Source organism: Pituophis catenifer, unplaced genomic scaffold, assembly GCF_029215685.1.
Source record: "Pituophis catenifer annectens isolate HBS135680 unplaced genomic scaffold, rPitCat1.0.hap2 SCAF_3, whole genome shotgun sequence".
In the NCBI taxonomy this organism is placed as follows: domain Eukaryota; kingdom Metazoa; phylum Chordata; class Lepidosauria; order Squamata; family Colubridae; genus Pituophis; species Pituophis catenifer.
In genome coordinates, this window is record NW_027256883.1 from 89,632,177 (window position 1) to 89,654,948 (window position 22,772).

The 22,772-nt window shown below is 40.9% G+C and overlaps 1 protein-coding gene across 1 annotated transcript in view; it reads left to right on the forward strand.

Moving 5' to 3' along the window:
- Nucleotides 1-22,772, forward strand: part of TMEFF1 (transmembrane protein with EGF like and two follistatin like domains 1) — a 113,163-nt gene that overhangs the window by 65,144 nt on the left and 25,247 nt on the right. Inside the window, exons 4-5 of the mRNA XM_070939103.1 lie at nt 12,145-12,171; nt 19,751-19,847. Coding sequence (XP_070795204.1) covers nt 12,145-12,171; nt 19,751-19,847 — 124 coding nt within the window. The remainder of the gene's footprint in view (nt 1-12,144; nt 12,172-19,750; nt 19,848-22,772) is intronic.

The following is a 22,772-nucleotide window of genomic DNA, read 5'->3' on the forward strand; positions in this document are numbered from 1 at the left end:
TCACCCCCGGATCTTGAGTTTGACACATGTGCTTTACAGTATAGAACAATTACAAAAACTCCTGCTGATGGTAAGAAATTTGTGTCAGCAGAGGGAGCTTGTGATCCTATAGTGTGAATCTGTGATCTGTTCCTAGTCACTTTATTACAGTGTGCTTAAGATTCAGGGATGCTATCCACTTGTTTCTATATTATTATACCTAGCTGCCCAAGTAATACCTTTAGCTAAAATACCCCCTTTTTTATTACTAAGTTCCAGTAATTAAGCAATTCCATTACTTAATAAAATTATTATTTCCATGTCTTACCATGTTCTCACATTCTGAGTTCAAACAGATCTTGCTACAGGATGCTGACTAATTAGATATAGAAAAAGTAAAGCCTTTCTATTTCTTTCAATGCTGTGCATTTTCCAACTACAATAACTACAATAACCCAAATAATTGTTCCCTGGATTGATAAAAGCTGGCTTTTATAATGGAACTGAATGGAACTGAATTTTCTCTGTCAGAAAGTTACATTTATTTGAAAGTGCAGTCTTCTCGTTTTCTTATTAAAACTCTTAAAGTGAAACCCCCCCCAACTATTAGTTATTTCTATAATTAAAAGTAAACTTTTAAAAATTGGTTAATAGATATGCATTTGGTTCTCGTTTGTTTTAAAACACATTTTACCAAAAAAAAAAAAAAAAAGGCCAAGACCACACTTAATTTCAAATTAGCATCCCACATTTTGAAGTAATTAAATTTTATTATGGGCTTAGAGCATCCTGAATTTTGTAACATGTACTTAAAACTTCAAATAATGCAATGATGACCATATTACTGGGCACTGAGGGTAGGGGAGTGGCAGCATTGATTTTATTGTTTTCGCCATCCTCTTTTGCTGTTCAATTCCATAGCTAAGACATTAAGGCCAAACTAGAAGCAGGAGCTAAACTTTGAATGAAATGGAATGCTACTTTTTACTTCTTTATTAAACAAATGTATATGGCAGCTATGTAACCAGTGGAATTCTATGTAACAAGCAGAAATAAAAATACAATACAATTATCAAAATAAATTGAAAAAAGAAAAGGAAAATCAAAGTTGAGACCCTATAAAAATGTCATTGCAAACATATTACACACAGAGAGAAACTGATCAGAGCTCCATTAGTCTTTTAAAAGCCAGGTCTTCCAAAAGGCCAGTGTGGCCAGGCTATCTGTATCCCCAGGGTATGAAGGCACCATAACAGAGAAGTTGGGCTTCCTAGAGCCCATCAGATGACATAGCTTCATCAAGAGGATCCACTTGGCCCAATAGAGGGCTTTAAAGATGATAACTGACACCTTGAACTATATCTAAAAGCCTATATATATTCATATAGACATACATTTTTGCTTTTCAGTATTGTTATTAGAGGCATGTATGGCCAGGACTCAGTGGCTTTCATTTGCAACTTGTTAATGACAATTGTATATGTGTGTGTATCAGGGGTGGGTTCTACTTACCTCTACTACTGGTTCGCAACAGGAGCGCACGTGCATGCGCAGAAACTTCTGTACATGCGTAGATCGTCATTTATGACGTCTGGGCGAGTGGGCGGAGCTTCCCGCCACTTTTACTAACCGGGAGCACACCAGTATACACACTGGTGTGTATACACAAACACACACACACACACACACACACACACCATGCCATTGCCTATACCTTTTCCCTATGTGCATGCTGTGTGTTTATGTCACATTCCTTACATAGAGCACATATACTATGAAAGGAACATGTGGATCATTCAGTCACTGTGCAGCCCCCAAGCATGCGTTCCCTCCATCTTCTTAAGTGTTCAGAAAGGTGCAGCTCTTTTCCCACCACACTTTATATATTAAATTTATATTTCTCCTTGATAGCTATACCACTCCAAGGTTGCTTGCAGTGAGACATGATTAAAAAGTAAGAATAAAACAATACAATTAAAATGATGGGAAAATTAAAAAGTACAATTACAATCAATCCAGTCAACTAATAAATAGCAAAAAGAAAAAGAAAAGGTGAGGGGATTTTGACCATTTCCCCAAACATTGGGAAATTGGGGTCAAATGAACCTTCCTGGTAAGAGCATTCTGTAACCTTGAGAACACACAGGAGAAGCCCCACAAGTTTCTCTTCTGCTGATCTAAGTAACAAGTTCCTGACGTGGGTGTAATACTGGTGTTAGCTGCTGAACTGATAGATCTATCTCCACCAGTGCAAAACAGCTGTTACTCAGACAAGCTACAAAATCTAGCTATATATGAGAATATTTTAAAGCACGATACATAACATCCATTTTGGGAAAGGGATTCTGAGAAAATGCTTTGAAAATATCTGTTATGCTGTAGATGCTCTTTGCAAAAGCTATCTCAGATCTAAAACTGTACAGTGTTGGAAATGTTTCTGAACATCCCACACTCTCTTTATATCCGAACTGGAGCTGTCTTGTGCTTTCTGCCAAGGAGGAACAAATGACTCTGCCATAAGCAATCAGAATGAACTTTGGAAACCCTTTCCTAGAGTTTGTAAGAAAAAGCCTCCCTCTGTCTCCTGCCAAGCAATAGTTTGAGGGCCTACCTTCAACAGTCCTGCTCTGGGCAATTAGGTAGAAACTTTGCTGTTGACATTGAGACTGGAGGCTAATTGCCAGCAGGCATGCAGTAGATAGAAAAGAGAAGGGATATAAAGAGAACAGGTAGCAGATGGAAATGATGCTGCTAGAAGATTGGGCCTGAGTCTCACTGGGGTTGTAAACTTGTACCTGGGATGAGTAATTTCAGATGGCAGGTGGGGCACGTAGAACTGGATGATCTTTCAATTCAGAGAAAATGAGCAGTTGAGGAGAAGAGTCTTTGTCAAATGTCTTTCCTGGAATCCTGTTTTTGGTGTACTGCTTTAAAAAAAAGGGTGAACATTGGATTCCATGAGCCCCTGCACCAGCCTGAGTGCCACAGGCAATGTGTTCTTCAATGCCTCACTAGTCCTGACAGCTTGTTTATTTGTTTAAATTATTAACAGCTGCAGGGTGAATAATTTTCATCTTTTCCTCTTCTGATGAAATCCTGAATCCATGCTGCTTTTAACCTCAGGAAAAAAAGCTGTCACTGGATATTTCCCAGCCATCCCTTGCAATGATGTTATTACCTATATTGTTGTGCCAACATGAGCATTTCAATTTTTTTAAATGTCCAGCCTCCACTATAGAGTGAACCATGGGACTCTTGTTTATTGATTGTAATTTGCAATTCAAATTTTACATTGGAAGAAGAGGTCTACTTATGGGAGTTTTTTACATATGGAAAAAAATGAATTGGCTGTGCAGATTCTTTCCTTTCTCCTTTCTCTACTTTAAAACATTGAATTGACCCTTGTTTCATAGGTTAATTGGCCAAATTTAGTGTCATTTAAAAATAAAGGCACAAATCATATTTAATTATAGGTACTTAATTTAGCTATGAAAGCAAATGTCTGAAACTGGTCTTGCCTACAAAGAATTTTTGGCAGAAGGACTGTAGCATTTCAGTGGTGTTGCAGAATTTTAGGGGGGCGGGGAAATGAAAATTACACCTTCATCCAATGAAAAAATCCAATTATTATTAATTTTTTAAATTAAAGAATGATTATGTTTTAAGGATGACAGAATGATTTAGGAAAAAATAAACCTATTCAGTGAATGGTACAGAAGGGAGCTGAACATTATTAGGCAATTGAGCTCCACCTATATAGAAAATTCTTCAGGATAGGTAAATGCTCTTCTCCTACTTGGCTGTCACAGCAGTCAGGATTGGGTATAGACAGGGAGCTGGCCAATTGGACCGAGTCTACTGGAAGCTTAAGCTCCGCCTTCTCCTGCTTGGCTCCAGTTTTTCGACTTGGTCTGCCAGGACAGCCGTGTCTATAGTGTTCTCTGACTTTTCTTCGTAAATTGCTGGTTTTTGAACTCGGAACGGATTGGACTTCTCTTTTTGCCTTATCCCTTAGCTGTCGGTCGCTTCATCTACAACAACTGCGGCCGCAGCTATTTTTGTTTGCCGCCAGCTGGCGGCTTTGCTGGCGCGCGCACGGGTTCGCCCTGCCACGTCCCCCGGCATTCCCGCCTTCATCGGCGGAGGTCTTTGTCAGTCCCCTGGGATTCACAGCATCGGGACTGTTACCGGGCCAACCCGCCTTTGCCATCGGCGGTTTCGCTGCGCCAGAAGGCGATTCTGCCTAGCAGCGGCTAATTGCGCAATTCATCCCTCGGCGCTGACGACCGCATTTTAGCCATCTGGCTTGCGGCTTGACGGACAGTTTCCTGAATACTTATCTGCGAAACGCAAGTATTGCCTTCCCTGCTGCCTGGCCTCATAGACTGCCATTTTAACCCTTGGGCCTCGTTGTGATCAGTTCAAAATGGTGGACGCTCCCAATTCCCGCCACTCTCGCAAGGCTTTAGCCAAGGGGAAACGTCCTCTCGAGGACGATCCTGAGGAAGGGTCTTCTCAGGGGAGACCCTCAAAAAATAAGAGGGGGTAAGTCTCTTCTGCCTCCCTTCCTCCTAATCGCAAGCCATCAAAAGAGGAGGAGCGAAAACACAAGGCCATCGAGAAGGCCTTCCAGAGGGCCCAGGCAGCCTCTAACATGGGCCCAGATCCTGCCCGTCCTGAGGCCCGATCCACCTTGCCTCTACCTACTAGGGAGGTTCCTCCTCGGCCTACCCCGGCATTGTCCCCTGACAGGTCCTTTCATGAGGGCTCTCCTTCCAATGCAGATGCTGATTCGGTCTTCCCAGTGGCTCATGAGGCCTCTCCTTCTCCTATCCCTGAACAACCAACCAATCCAAACCCTTCAGCTCCTTCACCTGGTCCATCTTTCCAGGACTTCACCAACATCCCCTCCGCCCTAGCTGAGCTGATATCGCAGGCCATTCGCCAAGGCATTTCGCAAGGCCTTCAACAGAGGGCCCCCTCTGAATCATCAATCCATGTTGACAACAATCCCTCCTACACAGAACAAGCCTTTCAGGAGGCAGAGGGTGATATCAGAGAAACAGGCGAACTTGGGGATTCTGCGAGCCAAGATTCACTCTCAGAAGGAGAGCTAGTCATAGATCATGACCTATCAGATGATGAGGGATTAGAACCCGACCAACCGGCCTTTGTTGGCCTTTTCCGGCCTCATATGTTCCGTTCTTTGCTTTTTAAGGCCCAAAACGTTACCCGTTTAGGAAACTCTTCCACTTTACCAGACACATCTTCAGTTTCAGCGGACCCTACCTCTGCCCTCTTTCAAGAGCCTGCAGTTCCTAAGGAGGTGGTCCCGGCCCCAAAATTATTTTCTGATGTGGTCCTCCATCAGTGGTCCCTTCCAGGCTCCGGCCCGGTCCCCAATAATCTGGACAAGCGATTCTATAATATGGCCACTGAATTTTCACAGCTTCTCCAAGTCCCTTCTGTGGACGCCCCTGTGCTGGCTCTTTCCTCTCCATCTCCCCTTGCAGGTCCTCCGGAGGAGTGTCTACGCCCTGAGGAAAAGAAGACAGAGAGGACCTTGATTAAAGGCCATCAGGCCTCCGCCTGGTCGGTGCAGGCTTCATCTGCAGCGTCATTTTTCAACAGGGCCACCATCCTCTGGCTGAGACAGCTGCAAGCCCGCCTCCCACCATCTGATCATTGTTCACATCAAGATCTGAACAAAATTATAGCTGCAGTGGAATTCTCCGCGGATGCCACCTTAAATGTGACTCGTTTTTCTGCCAAAGCGATTGGGACCTCCATCACTTCCCGGCGCTTACTGTGGCTCCGTAACTGGCAAGCGGACATTAGAAGTAAATGGCGCCTCGCCTCTTCACCGTTTTCTGGGGACAAACTCTTCGGTACACAACTGGACCCACTCCTGGTGGAAACAAGAGACCACCGCAAAGTATTGCCAGCTCTCAACCGACGCCCCGACAATAGGCTTACTTCCTCCTTTCGCACTTCCTCCTATCGGAACACGGAGTCCTTCCTGTCTCAACGCCCTCAGCGTCCCTTCACTTCCAGAAGTCCGGCTCCCTCGGATCCTCAGGTCAGACACAATTCCCGATTTAATTTCAAATGGCCCTTTCGAGGGGGTAGGGGACGTCCCTTTAGGAGGTCCCGTTGATCCTATTTCCCCTCAGTCTATAGGTGGTCATTTAGCCCTTTTTGTTGCCCAATGGGATGCCTCTGTGTCAGACGCCTGGGTCAAATCCACTATTCGTTTTGGCCTTTCATTAGAATTCCGCTCCATTCCTCCGAAGCTCTTCCTCCCATGTCCTCCCTCCTGCGACCCCATCAAGAATGCTAGGATGGTTTTGGCTATCCAGCATCTCTTGGACATTGGAGCCATCCAGCCCGTCCCCCCTTCCCAGAGGGGACAGGGTTTCTATTTCCGTCTCTTCCTTGTCCCCAAAGCTTTGGGGGAATGGAGAGCTATTCTCGATCTAAAATCCTTAAACCGGCACATCGTGTATCGGCGGTTTAAGATGCACTCGCTCCAAACTATTCTCCTTGGCATCCGCCAAGGGGACCTTATGACCTCAATTGACTTAACTGAAGCATACCTCCACGTTCCAATTCGGCATGGTCATCGTAAATTTCTTCGATTTTGTTTTAATGGGCATCACTTTCAGTATAGTGCCCTCCCCTTTGGGTTATCCTCTGCTCCCAGGGTCTTCACCAAGATAATGGCCGCCCTTATGGCCCATGTCTGTTCCACCCCTATCAGAGCTGTCTTTTACCTGGATGATATCCTCATCCTCTCCTGGTCCCCTGACCAGGCTCTGCGGGATTTAGATAGGACTCTCCATATTTTGCAAACTCACGGCTTCTCCATAAATTGGTCTAAAAGCCATTTAGTCTCCTCTACTCATATTCAACACCTTGGAGCCATTATTGACACCTCGACAATGGAGGTCTCCTTATCCCGTGACAGGATAGTGAGCCTTTCCTCCCTGGCCTGCCGCATTCGTCGTAGTCGCTCCGCTTCTCTTTCTGATCTCTCCACCTTGTTGGGCAAAATGGTGTCCGCTTACGGAATAGTTCCGTGGTCTCGCCTCCATAGCAGAGAGCTTCAATGGCTCCTGCTTCCCTTTCAACGGTTGGCTTCTTCCAATTCCTCCAGGAAAATACGGCTTCCACAGAAGGTGTTAGATTCTCTTCGCTGGTGGGCCTCGCCGGCAGTGTCGCGAGGAAGCAAGTTCCTGGAACCGCAGCGAGCTGTCGTCATTACTGATGCGAGTCTCCAGGGATGGGGGGCCCATCTAAACTCCATCACGGCTCAGGGCCGTTGGTCGACACAGGAACAATCTCTCAGCATCAATATCCTGGAGCTGCGGGCAGTCTACCTAGCCCTCCTCCGCTTCGAGCCCCACATCATCGGTCGAGATGTCTTGGTCCTAACGGACAACATCTCGACCAAAGCTCATATAAACCGGATGGGCGGCACACACTCCAAGCTTCTCATGCAGGAGACTCATCGTCTCAGCCTCTGGGCTGAGGGTCATCTACTCTCACTTCGGGCCGATTACATAGCAGGAAGGGACAACATTCAAGTGGACGCTCTCAGCCATGCCCGGCTGGACTCCACGGAATGGAGCCTCCCCTCCAACCTTTTCAAGCTACTGACGGATCGATTCGGCCTACCTCAGGTGGCCCTTTTTGCCTCCAACAACAATCACTGGCTGCCTCGCTTCTTTTGCCGCTTTCAGACTCTGGGCGCGGAGGCGGTGGACGCTCTTCACGGTCCTTGGCCTCAGGGCCTTCTGCTTTACGCCTCCCCCCCCTTTCCCCTGATCGTCAAGGTCATGTGCAAACTTCTATTGGAAAAAGCGAAGCTCCTTCTTCTGGCGTCCTACTGGCCTCGCAGGCCCTGGTTTGCCGATCTTGTGGAGCTGTCCGTAGCTCCCCCATGGTGGATTCCGGACAATCTGATCAAGTTGCAGCAGGGCAATCTGTTCCACCCGGACCCTCAATCCTATCAACTGACCGCCTAGAGGTTGAGCGGCTCCGTTTGACGGCATCCAAGGTTTCACCGGCAGCCATCTCCATTATCATGGCAGCTCATAGGCCATCCACGTCCTGTATTTATGACTCTATGTGGAAGTCCTTTATACGCTGGTGCTCGAGACGCCACCTGGACCCTACCTCTGTTTCTGTAGTTCAGTTGTTGGACTTTCTGCAAGAAGGCTTCACCTCCGGCCTCGCTCCCAATACCCTACGCCGTCAGATCGCTGCCTTGTCGTCTGTTTTAAAGTTTGGCATCTCTACTCCTCTATCAAAGGATCCTCTTATCCATGATTTTTTGAGAGGCGCTACCAACTTACGCCCCCCAGTTATCCACAGGTTTCCTACGTGGAACCTCAACAGAGTTCTCACTGCCCTCACTGGCCCCCCCCTTCGAGCCCCTCCGTGTGGTCAGCCTGAAACCCCTGTCCTTCAAGGTTTCCTTTTTAGTAGCAATTACCTCTGCCCGCCGCATATCGGAACTCGCTTCCCTGTCCGTTCGATCTGACCTCTGCTTATTCCACAAGGACAGAGTGGTACTCCGTATGGACCCTGCCTTCATCCCAAAAGTCAATTCCACCTTTCACAGATCGCAGGAGCTAGTACTTCCAAATTTTTGCCCTTCTCCTCAGCATCGCCTAGAACAATGTTGGCACACCCTTGATGTTCGCAGGGCCCTGAAAATATATTTGTCCCGTACATCGACTTTCCGGAGAATGGAGGCCCTCTTTATTTCTTTTCAACCTTCTTCCATGGGGTCAAAGATCTCCTCTACTACAGTTGGCCGCTGGCTGCGGGCTACTATCTCCATGGCTTACGAGGTTCAATCCTTACCAATTCCCCGACACATCACGGCACATTCTACGAGAAGTGCTGCCATGTCCGCGGCTTGGGCTTCCCAAGCTCCATGGGAAGAAATCTGCAAGGTGGCTACTTGGTCCTCGGTGACCCAATTTATCAGGCACTACCGACTGGACACCTATGCTTCGGCAGATGCCGCCTTCGGGAGACGGGTTCTTCAACGGATCCGACCTGATCCCTCCCTCTAGGACATGAAGCTTTGGTATGTCCCAATCCTGACTGCCGTGACAGCCAAGTAGGAGAATGGGCGTTGTACTTACCTGATACGCCCCTTCTCTATTCGCTGTCACGGCAGTCAGCCTCACCCTGGTCGGTTCCGGGGAGTGGTGCAGGGGAGGGGGTTTCTCTCACCTCTCTTCTGTTCTCTCTATAGACACGTCAGTCTGCTGGAAACCTTTGCCTCAAAACTGGAGCCAAGCAGAAGAAGGCGGAGCTTAAGCTTCCAGTAGACTCGGTCCGATTGGCCAGCTCCCTGTCTACTACCCAATCCTGACTGCCGTGACAGCGAATAGAGAAGGGGCGTATCAGGTAAGTACAACGCCCATTTGCTTGATATAAAATATGTTCATAAACTTGGTATGAACCAAGTTGATATAAAATATGTTCAACAATATATCAGCAGCCTATTCATAACTTAAGATGAAAGTGGTCCTATAACTAGACTTCTCTGTATTCTGTTTGTTGTCTTGCTTTTTCCTGTACATGGCTTTAAACCTACTTAGTCTCCCATCCAGTCTCCCATAGTGACTAAACAAATAGGTCTGATGGATCCTACAAGAACATCAGATCAATAACTCTTCTTCGCTGTGGTTTTCTGGGAAGTGGTATTTAGAGGCTTGCTGTCTCTGAGGCTGATGGGCTAGGATTAGATTCCCAGAATTCCCAGGGGCATGACTAATACTGCATCTTCATTGTGACCAGAACATGAGTTTATTAAGTCTTTTGAGGGCAATTAAAACAGTTCTCCTTTCTTTGCAGAGGAGTAGCCTTTTTAGTCTGTAATATCAAACCCACACCCCAAAAAAATCTTCAATCCCTTATTTGTTTCTAGATATAAGAAAGTAAGGCTGGTAAAGCAGTGGGAAAGAACCTGAAGATTTAATTCATTATCTTTATTCACAGTTTTCAAGGTGATGTGAAGATGATGTAAATCACAAACTAAGAGTTTTTTAATTGTTTTCATTCATTTTCAAAAGAAAACTGGAATTGACTCACATTAAGGTAATCAAGTTTAATGCATAAGAACATTTGGTGGTACATTTGCTCTGGAGGATTTATCTACGTTCCACAATCTGCAGTGCTTGTTAAAGGTCTCATATCTCCTCCACTTCACTTGTATGCTTCCATTTTTAGTAATTGTTTGAAGAAAAAAAGGAGATGAGGAAAGTCTATGCATTTTCATTACTTCAGTGCCTGAGTAGTTGCACCATTGAATAGCTAAGGTTAAATCATGATATTGCAGGAACAATTTGTAGAGTAATTTTGACAATAAAAATAGCTTGGGCAATGGTGTTGGGTGATTTATTGTCATTCTGTGCAACTTAATTAAGTTCTTTAATATGAACTACATTTCCTTCAGATGTAGAGCTTTTTTTGTGTTTCTTATTTCATTAATAGATCACTGTTATACTTCTCTCTTGTGTTTTTTGCAAGTAGCTGCCTCATTTTCATTTTTATAACACTAAATGCAGGGTAGAGTATTTCTAGAAGGTATTATTTACAATGGCAGAAAAATTCTAAAGGAGGAAGGATCAAGGTATAAATGGAAAGAAGGAAAAAAATAAAATGAGAACAGTTATCTGGGCAACTTCCATTAAGTCACTGCTGGGCTTATAAAAGTTTTACGAAATAAATTGTCATTTTGTAGGCTAGTTAATGTTTCTTTACGTCCTCCTTTTTGTTATGGGAGAAAAAAATTGTTCACCACCAAAAGAGCTGTCTTGGAGGATATATGTATCTCATGTATTGGGGTATTGAACTGTGACACACAAACAAAGCAGTTCTTTATCTGAGGACATTACATTATTCCATTGGATACATACGACAGTATCTATTAGTCTTGTCCCCATTATATCTATGGTTTGGTGCCACAGTATTTTACTGTATTTGAGCAAGAGGGAACAGATTTCAAAGTTGTTCTGTCTCTATTATGCTGCTCCATTTCTCTCTTGTGGGTTGAAGCTAAGTTAAAAACAGCATTTGACATTTTTCACTATGAAAATCAATCTTCTACTGGAATTTCTCACATATGCATCAGAATGCTCATTTTTGTAAAGGGCTAAAATCTAATCAAATGGGAATGAATGGTTAAGAGAAAGCTCTGCCAAAGGTTTTGGTTTCTGGAAGGGAAGGGTTGGTTCTGGTTCATCTGGACTAAATCAGAACTGCTCTAACCTCCAGCATCATATCTCCAGTTGAGCCTGCAATTCCTCTGTACATTTGATGCTACATCTGTTGAATAAACCTCTGAATTGTGGCTTTGGCAGGCTATGAAATGGTTGGAAGTTGTTGAAGATTAATTGTTGAGTGCCTGATTTTTGGAAGGGCGCAGAGGTAAACAACTGTGGGATTCCTATGGGTTAATTAGTTATTGTGTTTGTTTTTACTTTTTAATATTTATTTTTAAAAAATTACATGGCTGCCCTTCTTACATATGAATTCTGGGCAGCTAAGAACAAAAACAATATTTAAAAATCTCTATAAATCAGAGAAAAACAATTAAAACAATCATAATGCTATGACCAAATAGTATATAACACATTCAATTACAAAGATCATGTCTATAATTTAGTGTTTTTAATTAGACAGTTATATATTGTAAAAGAGCTGAAAGGGAATAAGAACTGTGAGCCTTAAGAATTCTTAATTACAGTCTGCACTTCCATCCTTCAGATGTTCATCTTTTCCTCCTACAACAGCTTATCGCTCTTCTTTTGGTAAATTGTGCCAAGATGTGTTTCATTATCAGTTCCCCCCCACCTTTTAAACCACATAGAGAGAGAAATGAATGTGCATTGTAAATACAAAAGTATAATGCTAGTTAAACAATTGAAGGTGACTTCTGAGTTTGAAAAAAAATAAGGAGTTCTTTGTCTATAACTATGCAATTCTGTTTTCTCTAGAATATATTTCTACAATAAACAGGAAATACAATACAAATAAAAAGGAAATACAGTACAATAAAAAGGAAAAAGTGCCATCCTGAATAATACTCTCTCTCTCTCCCTCCCCCCCCCCCTCTCTCTCTCCCTCTGTCTCTGTCTCCAGATAATGGCTCTGGATCAGGAGAAGGAGGTAAGTATTGATTCTTTTGTTCATTTGTATGACTGCTGAAATCTAGCTTGAAATGTTTGAGCATTTATTGGCAACAATACAAGTTTATTTTCCTTTGCACAAATTTCCTAGAATCTCATTTTTCTAAAATCTCTCACTTTCCTTGAAAAGAATGGTTAAAAGAGAGCATTTTTAAATAAGGGATTAAGTGAATGCTTAGAGCATTCTGGTTAAACTTATGAGTCAACATATTTTACTTGCATCCTTTGTATATTTGTCAGAAATGAACTTTAATACTAGAGCTCAGGGTTGAATTGTTGGTCTCTTAGTATTCTCTGAGTTTAGAAAACTCTTCAAGAAACCCAACAGATTAGAGACACTTGGGTAGCTTGATTTGAATAACAGAGTCTTTTTGTTTCCATATGCACTTTGAGTGAACGTTTTTACTAGAAATTTGATTTATATTTATTGTTGCTGTCTTGGTGCATGTTACAGACCAGGGGTGGTATTCACTTACCTTCACTACCAGTTCACAAATGTGAGTGCACATGTGTACGTGCTTCGCATGCGCAGGGCCTTCAGCTTTGCTCGCATGCGCCACCTCTATGCATGCACAGGGCCTTCCGCGTATTTGTAGAGCATCAAAATCGGGATGTGATGATGTCCGGTCGGGTGGGTGGAGCCTTCCACAGCTGCTGCTACCGGTTCACCAGTATAGAACCGGCTGAATACCCCCACTGTTACAGACTACTAGAGTCTTGTGATAGAAAGTATTCAAAAGGGTGTAATGAATCAATATGTGGTGTAAGTTAACTTGGTAATGCATTAGCTTCAAAATTGTGTAGACAGAATTTCTGTTTCTGTCTGTTTTCTGTTTCTGTTATACTTTATTTGGATGATGAATATTTTTTTTTTGGATGGAACATTCAAAGAGAGCCTGAAATTTAGTAGAAATTTGAGCTCTAGCATCCTCATTTCAAATAGCTCTTAGGTAGTATTCTTCAAAGCACCTGAGGGTAGAACAAGAAGCAATGGGTGGAAACTAATCAAGGAGAGAAGGAATTTAGAACTAAGGAGAAATTTCCTGATAGTTAGAACAATTAATAACAACTTGCCTGCAGAAGTTGTGAATGCCCCAACACTGGAAATTTTTAAGAAGATGTTGGATAACCATTTGTCTGAAGTAGTGTAGGGTTTCCTGCCTGGGCAGGGGGTTGGACTAGAAGACCTCCAAAATCCCTTCTAACTCTGTTATTCTATTCTAGTAGGGCTAGAAAATACATTTGTAAAAGTCTAAGAAAAGACTTTGCCCATTGTGGAAAACACAGATAAACAAATATTCCAAATTACTATGCCATTGTTTCCCAACTGTGGTTCCTTTCCAACCATTCTTCATGGAGTGATGGAGTTGAAATCAAAGTCAGCTGAACTAGATTGGGGAAAGCTCCTTGAAAGAGTTGAATTTTTTTTTTTAATTTGATTTATATGCCGCCCTTCTCCGGAGACTCAGGGCGGCTTACAATGCGTTAAGCAATGAATGTATCTTTTATTTTGGAATGCCTAATTTCCCCTTAATTATTTGAAAGCCAAACTTACATTTGGTCAACAATCCTCTATATTCTTCTCTGACATTAAAACTCAGTGAACTTAATGGGTTTTATTTTCTAAATAAAGTAATCCAGACTGAATGAACAGCTTATGAATAAGGTGTTGAACAAATCTAGCTACATAATTGAAGGATCATAATTGAAGGACAACAGCAATATAGATCGCCTAAGTCAGGGGTGTCAAAACTCGCGGCCTGCAGGCCAGATGCATCATGCGCTGGCCATGCCCACCCCTGGTTTAGCGAAGGGGGAAAAAGTGGTGTAGAGTTTCCTGCCTGGGCAGGGGGTTGAACTGGAAGACCTCCAAGGTCCCTTCCAACTCTGTTTTTCTGTTTTCTGTATCCTTGAACACTAACCAGCAGTCAGAAGGTACGATGAAAACTCCTTAAACTCATAACACATGGACAGACTTAACCATAGTTTCAACTGGGAAATTGTGAGCATCCTAGACCAAGCTAAGTCCAAAAACTTTAGGGAATTCCCCAAAGCTTGACATTTAGATAAATCAGCCATCAGTAGAGACAAATAAATAACATTTAAACAACATTCTAAACAGACAATTAAAAAGGTAAGGAAACAAAAAGACCAGAACATATCACTCTAGCAGCCTATATTCAGAAAGGAAGGATCAACACCTGAACTACAACTATCCCATATCCCCCATCAATACTGGTAGGGCAACTACTATCCCATAACCCCATCAATACTGGTAGGGCAAGCTACTGTATATAAACAGGGAGTAAATCCCACACTCACTAGTGCTGATAATGTTACCTAGTTGGATAATGAAACATTTGCAAGCACACAACCAAATTCAGATAACTGCACATTTCAATCCTGAGCTACATGTATTCTCCTCTATTGGATAATTTGTCCAAGGAGATTCTCAGTCATCCAGGTCATTGTTGTCCCAAGGCTCCTTTTTCAACAGCTAACTGAACTTTCTATTTTTTATTTTGGTTTTTCTGAGGAAGCTTCTTGGGTGAGAAGCAAAACATCTTCAAAGAAAAACTAGAAAGTCCAGTTGCCTCTTTAAAAAGCACCTTTGAGACTATTGGATAATTTGTTTTGAATTCCTCATTTCTAAAATCTAGTCATTGTAGAGCAGCTGTGGCAGATTGCTTTTACTGATTAATAAATTGATAAACATCATGTCCTACACAGTTGACTGCCAGCTGTCACAATTTGCAGAACAATTCCTCATGATTATTAGCAGATTAGATTTACATATTTCTATGAATATACAGTTTATGTCATATAGTGAAACATAAAAATATGTTTTGGACATTTGAGAAGGTACGTATTGAAGTGATGTTCTAATTAGAAATATTATGATCCTCCCAAGTGAAATGTTGCACAATCTATTAGGAATTTATATAGCGTAAGGCTTGAAAGTCTGGATTAAAACCGAAAAGCTTCAGTTCAGATTTTGCCATTGCTATTCAACATAATTCACTTACTAGTCCCCACCAAGGGGGAACTAATGTTTTTTTTATATCTCATGCTGCAAGGAATACTAGAATGAATAATTAAATGAATGAATGCACACACACACAAAGAGACACAAAAGCACTATAATATTTGTTAATAATAATAAATACTGAAGCATCAGATTTTTTCATTCAATCACGATTGTAGTGTTGGAAAGGACCATAAGAATAATCTAATGCAACTCTACAATGTGCAGGAAAACTAATTAGATTTTCCATGAGAAATGTCTTGTCTAGCCTCAACAAGAGATGAAGAACCCATAACCTTCATGGTTCAATTGTTCTGCTACTGTCCAGACATTTTAGTTAAAGAGTTTTTCCTTATATATATTTACATATTTAAATAAAATCTAGGTAGCTGCAACTTATACCTCTTATTCCTCATTTTAGTGCCTGTGGGCATAAATTCTTTGCCATCTTGTCTGTAACTTCTTTTTACGAAGATGGCTGTCATGCCTCCTCTAAACTTTCTTTTCTTCAGACCGAACATCAAAAGTTTCTTCAGCCAATCCTCATAGGACATTTCTTCAAGTTCCTGTGTCTTCTTTCTGGGTTTTTTTCCCATTTTGTATACGTGCCCTACATTTTTCTCTCCCTAAATATAATACTTAACTTGCATTGTTATTTTCAGTCCAGTTTTCAAAGTTGTTCAAATCAACTACATTCTCTTTCAATTACCTAGATCTTGTCTAGACCTCCCACTTTGTATAATTTGCAAATTGATATGCAATCAATTAATCTCATTAATGATCTCCAGGTCATTAATAAACGTGTTGAATAATTCTGGCTCCAAGACTGATTCTTACAGGTTGCACTGGTGAACTTGATGTAGAGCCATTCATGCTGAATGCAGTTAATTCTGGATGCAGTTGCCAGCCAGCTGTTGAGCCACCTTTCTGTATTGTTATCCAAATCAGCAGTTTGTTAATGAGAACACCATGTGACTCTTTGTGGAAAGCTCTGTTGAAATCAAGGTAGATTATATACATAGTAGTTCCCTTGTCTACTAGAGTAGTTGCTCTATCCAAGGGGGAAACAAAATTTGTCACATATGATTTATTTTTTTCAAAACATGATGGGTCCTTGCAACCAGAGCATTAACTTACAGATGATTACAAATAGTTTACTTTATTACCTGTTTTAATATCTTTCCGGATATTGTAGTTAGGTTCACTGGCTCACAGGTGTCCTTTTTTTTCCTTTTATGAAGAGAGGAGCTACATCTGTTCTCCAATCCTCTGGCACTTTTCCAGTTAGCCAGGACTCCTCAAGGACAATGGACAAGGTTCTGCAGAGCTCTTTGGTTCCTTTGGTATTCCAGATGCATTTATTTCCTAAGGAAATCTGGGGATTTGAAGCGAAGCATTTTTATTTATTTTTTTTACTATAGCATTACCGATTTACATCCTTCCCAGGCATTCTTGTGACATAATTAGCCTTTGACAAAGCTTTGTGCCTGAAGGTTTTGTCTGATCTTTGGAATTTTTTTTCAGTGGCTCGTTATTTAGTTCTGATATTGTAATCAGTGAGATTTAAAAGCAGTTAGCACTGGAGTTTTTAGATTTTATTTATGAAGATACAGGGTGAACTGAGCAGAGAATGTTCTATCCAGCTTCTGGCAAGTTATCCCCATTTGTTAGAATGCTAGCCAATTACTGGGGGGGGGGGAGTCAGGAGTACTACTTTTAACTATTTTAAAACTCAAACAGTGGTAATGCCCAATACTAGTTATATTAAATATTTTTTAATATTTTGCATTCTCAGTGAAATAGAAGTTTATCGTTGCATGCAAGAAACATTCCATTTTTGAAATTAACTACAGCTTTACATGAAAGAAAGAAGAGTATATGACCTTGTAGGGGTGACAGAATAGGGCATTTATCTCTTGGAGTTAGATTGAAGTTTTTCAATATGGGCAACTTTTAAGATGCCTGGACTTCAACTTCCCTGAATTCCCCAACCAGCTTTATTGCTGAAGAATTCTGGAAGTTGAAGTTCAGACACTTAAAGTTACCAAGTTTGAAAAATACTTGAGTTGAATGTTTGTTTCTACTAGTTCTGTGTATAAACAAAATGAGTTTTGTCTGTGAGTTGCTAAATACAATTTTGTGGATTCACATCTTTGCCTCAGATAACATGCAAAGTGTCAGTGCTTTTCTCATTAAAGTGGGTTTTTTTACTTTATATTCCTATATTATATACTATTAAGCATATAGTGTTTCCCTGAAAATAAAACCTACCCCAAAAATAAGCCCAAGCCTGATTTTAAGTGTACACCTAGTATAAGTCCTACCCAAAAAATAAGCACACGAGGCCCAATGGTATCCGGCAGCAGCCGCAACCTGCACAGTGCAGGTGAGTTGATTATCTGACCAAGCAGCAAGCGGAGGCAGAGGCGGGGGGAGGCATGCAATCTGAATGATCTGTGCAGGCTGCGGGAAGCCTAGAGTCAGTGGACCAGAGCAATGTGCAGCCGCAGGAGACTCCTCTTCACTTCTCTTGGCTTGCCTGCGGGCCATATAATAATAATAATAATAATAATAATAATAATAATAATAATAATAATAATAATAATAATAATAATAATAATAATTTTATTTCTATACCGCCCTTCTCCCGAAGGACTCAGGGTGGTGTACAGCCAATTTAAAAGCACAAGACACAACAATGATTAAAAATTAAAATAATCAAATAGATTTGGCCAATTTAAAACCCCAAAAAATTTAAAATACCCCAATTTAAAATTATTATATTGATAGCCCGGCCTGGCGGAACAACAGGGTCTTCAGTGCACAGCGAAACACCCGGAGGTCGGAGATATGCATTGGGATCACCTGCCTTCCACCTCGCCCCGCGCCTCTACCTCTGCTGCTGGTGTTGCCACATGAAGACAAGCCTTCTGTGGCCACCCTTCTGCTCCAGCCCACCCACTCAGCTTTCCTGCGGCCCACATGGCACATCCGAATCCCCTGTCTCCCCCCCCTCGCACCTCTGTCTTCATCTGCTGCTTGGCAGGAAATCAACTCACCTGTGCTGTGTGGGCTGCACAGCCCCAGAGTGCACCGACCAAGAGAATGGTAAGCTGCAGCTGCTGCCGGATACCGTCAGTCTCCATGCACTTGCTGCCTCTTGTGTGCGCATCAGGAGGGGCAGGGCCCCCAGTTGGGCTGATCACCCTGAAATCGTGTTTCCCTGAAAATAAGCCTTAGTACTTATTTTGGAGCCCAAAAAAATTTAAGACCGGGTCTTATTTTCAGGGAAACACGTTAGAATATAGAATCATAAGGCTGGAAGGGATCTTCAAAGTTTCTAGTTCAACCCAAAATATATTGATGTATTATAAATTCCTGGTGAAATAAATCACAGACAGAATTTATCATGTATTTTTTCTTGCCATCTGCTGACATAATATTCTGGTTTAACAAGCTTGTGCAAAAAAAAAAAACCAAACCAAACAAAAAATCCCGTCTTGATGAAATCTTATTAATGGATTAATGGCACAGGGAAAAAAACAGATCAGCAATCTGTTTTTAAATTCTTATCCATGTTACAATAACATCTAATATAATTTTGTTATAGCCACTATTGTGTCACAATAGTTTAAAGGATACTTGTTATGTGTACATTTAAGTGCATCTCCCATTTAATGAAAAGAAGTTGAACACATAACTCTCCCAATGAAACCAGTGACATTTAAAATAACTTAGCCTCGGCTCAGTTATGTGCAATATTATTATTACTAGCATAAGGAACTAAGTAAAAGGCTTTGGGCTTTATATAATTCTAAAAAAATAAGTCTGCTCTTATTTCGAGGTAATAACTTGACATTCATTATATGTCTAGACATTTCAGCTATACTGGATACACTTCAGTAAAACTTTTTACAGCCATACATCCTTAGGTCTTTATGTTTTTATGAATTGTTGTTCTATCTAGACTGTTGCTATTTTAGATATTTAGATTCTGTCAGGATCATATTTAATTTAATTTATTTATTTTATTGAATTTGTATACCCCCCTACTCCCGAAGGACTCAGGGCGGTGAACAGCCATAGAATAAAACATATAAATACAAAATTTAAAATAAACTAAAACGAATTAGAATATACAGCATGCATATTTTTTAATCTATTCAGTGAGTTCTGAATAGGACTTTTAAAAGATTTTTTAAAAATCCCACCTTCAATAATTTACAAGTAATTCAAGGTGGCGAACTTACATAACTCCTTCCTCCTCCTATTTTCCCCACAACAAACATTCTTGTCAGGTGGATGGATTGAAAGAGACTGACTGGACCAAAGTCAAGTCATCAGGTTGGCTTTCATGCCTAAAGTGGGACCAGAATTGGTTATAATTATGAGAATAAGTGATAGAATGCAGGTAGGATGACTAATGTTATCTAATTTATGTCCATAGAGAAGTATAATATGTATCTGAAAAATATTTTTCACTCTTTTGGAAATGTTCATTAGATAATAGTCTGTTGATGTGGCTTTGTTTTAGAGTACGAAGGATCTGGAACAGACATTCATAGAAAACATTCCAAATGTGGAGTTTGCAAGTACAGAGCTGAGTGTGATGAAGATGCAGAAAATGTTGGGTAAGTGACTGTCCCCAAAGGCACAAGCTACCTTCTCCCAGTAATTAAGAAGGCCACAGATATGAACAGCTCCTAGCTTTTCTTAGCACAGCACTTTCTTTTGAAGAATTCAGCCTATTTTGAGCTCTGAAAAGCGGTATGTTTCCAGTTTAAATAGCAACAATTGTAAGAATGTAGATTTGATGTATTTCTTGATGAAGACACATTCTGTCTATATTACCATAATTTATTAATATATCACATTATACAAAAATTAAACTCATTTTTAAATCATGGAATGATGAAATCAGGAAAAAAGGTTAGACTTAAAATTATCTATTATAGAATAGCATTGTATACACATATAGTCTTTTTAAGTGTGTCTGACTATTTGAAAAATAGCAATCTGTTGCTTTGAAGCTAAAAGTTAAAAGGGATAGTATTCCTTACATTATCCATTTTCCTGGGATAAAATCACAAGTGAAATCCGGATTAAGGATGTTTCATGTAGATGTCTTGTCTGTCATAAGATTGGTGCTAATGGTGATGGTTATGGCATGTTATTCTCTTGGTTTAAGTGTTATGAATTTATGCATTAATACTGTATATTTTAGCAACACAGCCCTTCTCTGGGTTCTCATACTGGAAATAAGAAATGAAATTTGATCTTTCTAACAACTACTTCTTGAAAGGCCTTGTGCCTTTAGAAAGGTTTCTCTGGAGATTTCAGACTATCTGGAGTAGCCTGAAGGAGGAAAAAGGAATCAGTATTGAGTGTCTGCAGTTTCTTTGAGATCTCTGTGAATAGAATAATTTATGGAATGGCCATACACACACACACACACACACATATACACATTCACACACATATACAAACACACAGATCTGCATATCCATGGGTATATAAATGAGGAAGAGTGAAATTTAAAGATAATTGCTTGCTCTGCGTGGCCCCAGTGATTGTTTAAAAAACAAACCCAACTTGATGAAAAGCTCTGAGAATTAAAGGATAAAGAATTTTATTCCAACTACCTGCCTATCATTGCAGAACATCAATTTCCCAAAATCTACTGAAACATTCAACCATTATGAGGGACTCACCTCAAGCGGCATTCTGGGAAGTATTATTCATAGTGCAAACTTGCATTTTTCATTTCTAGCAGTAGTCTGCAATTAGACTGTCAGGTATACCACAACTCATTACATTCAGCACAGAGATACAAACAATCACATTCATCATCATTTCCCCTCCTTTCCTTTAACTTTTATTGGGCTTATTAAGGGAAAGAAGTGACTTTTGAGCAGGTGGTTGTCACGAGCTGCACAGCACAGTTGGAAAATTAACATTTGGATAGATTCAGATGAATACAGTGTGTGACATTACTGCGCATAAATATGCGAACGAATCACAGGGAGAAAATATCACTAACATATCATTCTTCCTTGGTTTCCATTTCAGGTATAAATAAACAACAGATAATATAACTTCTGGGAGAAACAAATAAGGTTATATAAAACATCCCCAAATACGCCGAAGTCTTATAGATTGCATAAACCCTCTCGAGTTACAATATCTTAAAGTGTATCTCTTAACAGCAAATCTTCTGCTTGGCATAAATCACTATGTTGAGTGATGCTGAGAATCTGATTAGAGGGAGAGAGAACTAGCTCTAAAAGAGGCACAAATAGTTCTTGCACTGGTTACTTCATCAGGAAGAAAAAGAAGCTGATTATTTTAGCTCCCTGTCATAGCTACACAACATCCTTTCCATACAACTACATAGTTAACACTCTCAACAACAGCTGAGCACACAAAGCGGGACAAATTATATCTTGGCTTCATTCATTACCTACCCTCAACATTTCCCATGTAGGGAATGAACTCAAGAGACAAATATTGCCTAGCAATAGCAATAAACTTATATGCTGCTTCACAGTGCTTTCTAGCCCTCTCTAAGTGGTTTACAGAGTCAGCATATTGCCCCCAACAATTTTGGGTCCTCATTTTACCCACCTCGGAAAGATGGAAGGCTGAGTCAACCTTGAACCTGGTGAGATTCTATCTGCCAAATTGCAGGCAGCCAGCTGTCAGCAGAAGTAGCCTGCAGTACTGCACTCTAACCACTGTGCCACCATGGCCTACAATGAATATTGTTTATTGTTCTGGTGTCTATGGTTTGGCTGGTTATTTCAGGTAAAGAAATAGAGTTTTCCTGGCTCTAATTCAGTTTTCCACTTAGTTTATGGAATCCGACAAAATTTGCAGTAGAGAAGCTTTTGGTGGATGGCCGTGGAAGTGCTCCTTAAACCTTCTTCACCCTGATTTTTAGCCCTCCACTTAGAATCTACACTTGGGTCTAGAACCTAGTATCAATAAATCTTTTGAGTAAAAGATTCTTACCTTTACAAAGTATTTAGTTTCAAATTCTAAGAATGGATGAAGCAGAGACTAAATATGAAAGTTCAAGCATCACATCTCCTGCCTTCCCCCCTCCTTTTTTTTTAAAAAAATTCAGACTTTTCCCCCAACACCTATTTCTTCTCTTTCTTACTTCTTTGGATGGACCATCTACCCTAGATGGGAGTAGCTGGTCCATCCATTCCCCTAGTTGTGGAAGTGACAGCTAAAATGACAGCTATATAGCTCTTTTGATTTCTATATTATAACAAGACAGCTGTACCTATCATAACTAGAAACACTACAGGTAGTCCTCAATTTTTAACCACAACTGAGCCCAAATTTATTTTGGTAAGCGAGACATTAGTTAAGTAGGTTTTGCCTCCTTTTACAACCTTTCTTGCTACAGTTGTTAAGCAAATCATTGCAGTTGTTAAATTGGTAACATGGTTGTTAAGTGAATCTGGGTTCCCCATTGACTTCGCTTGCCATAAGGTCTCAAAAGGGGATCATATGACCCCAGCACACTGCAACCTTCATGAATATGA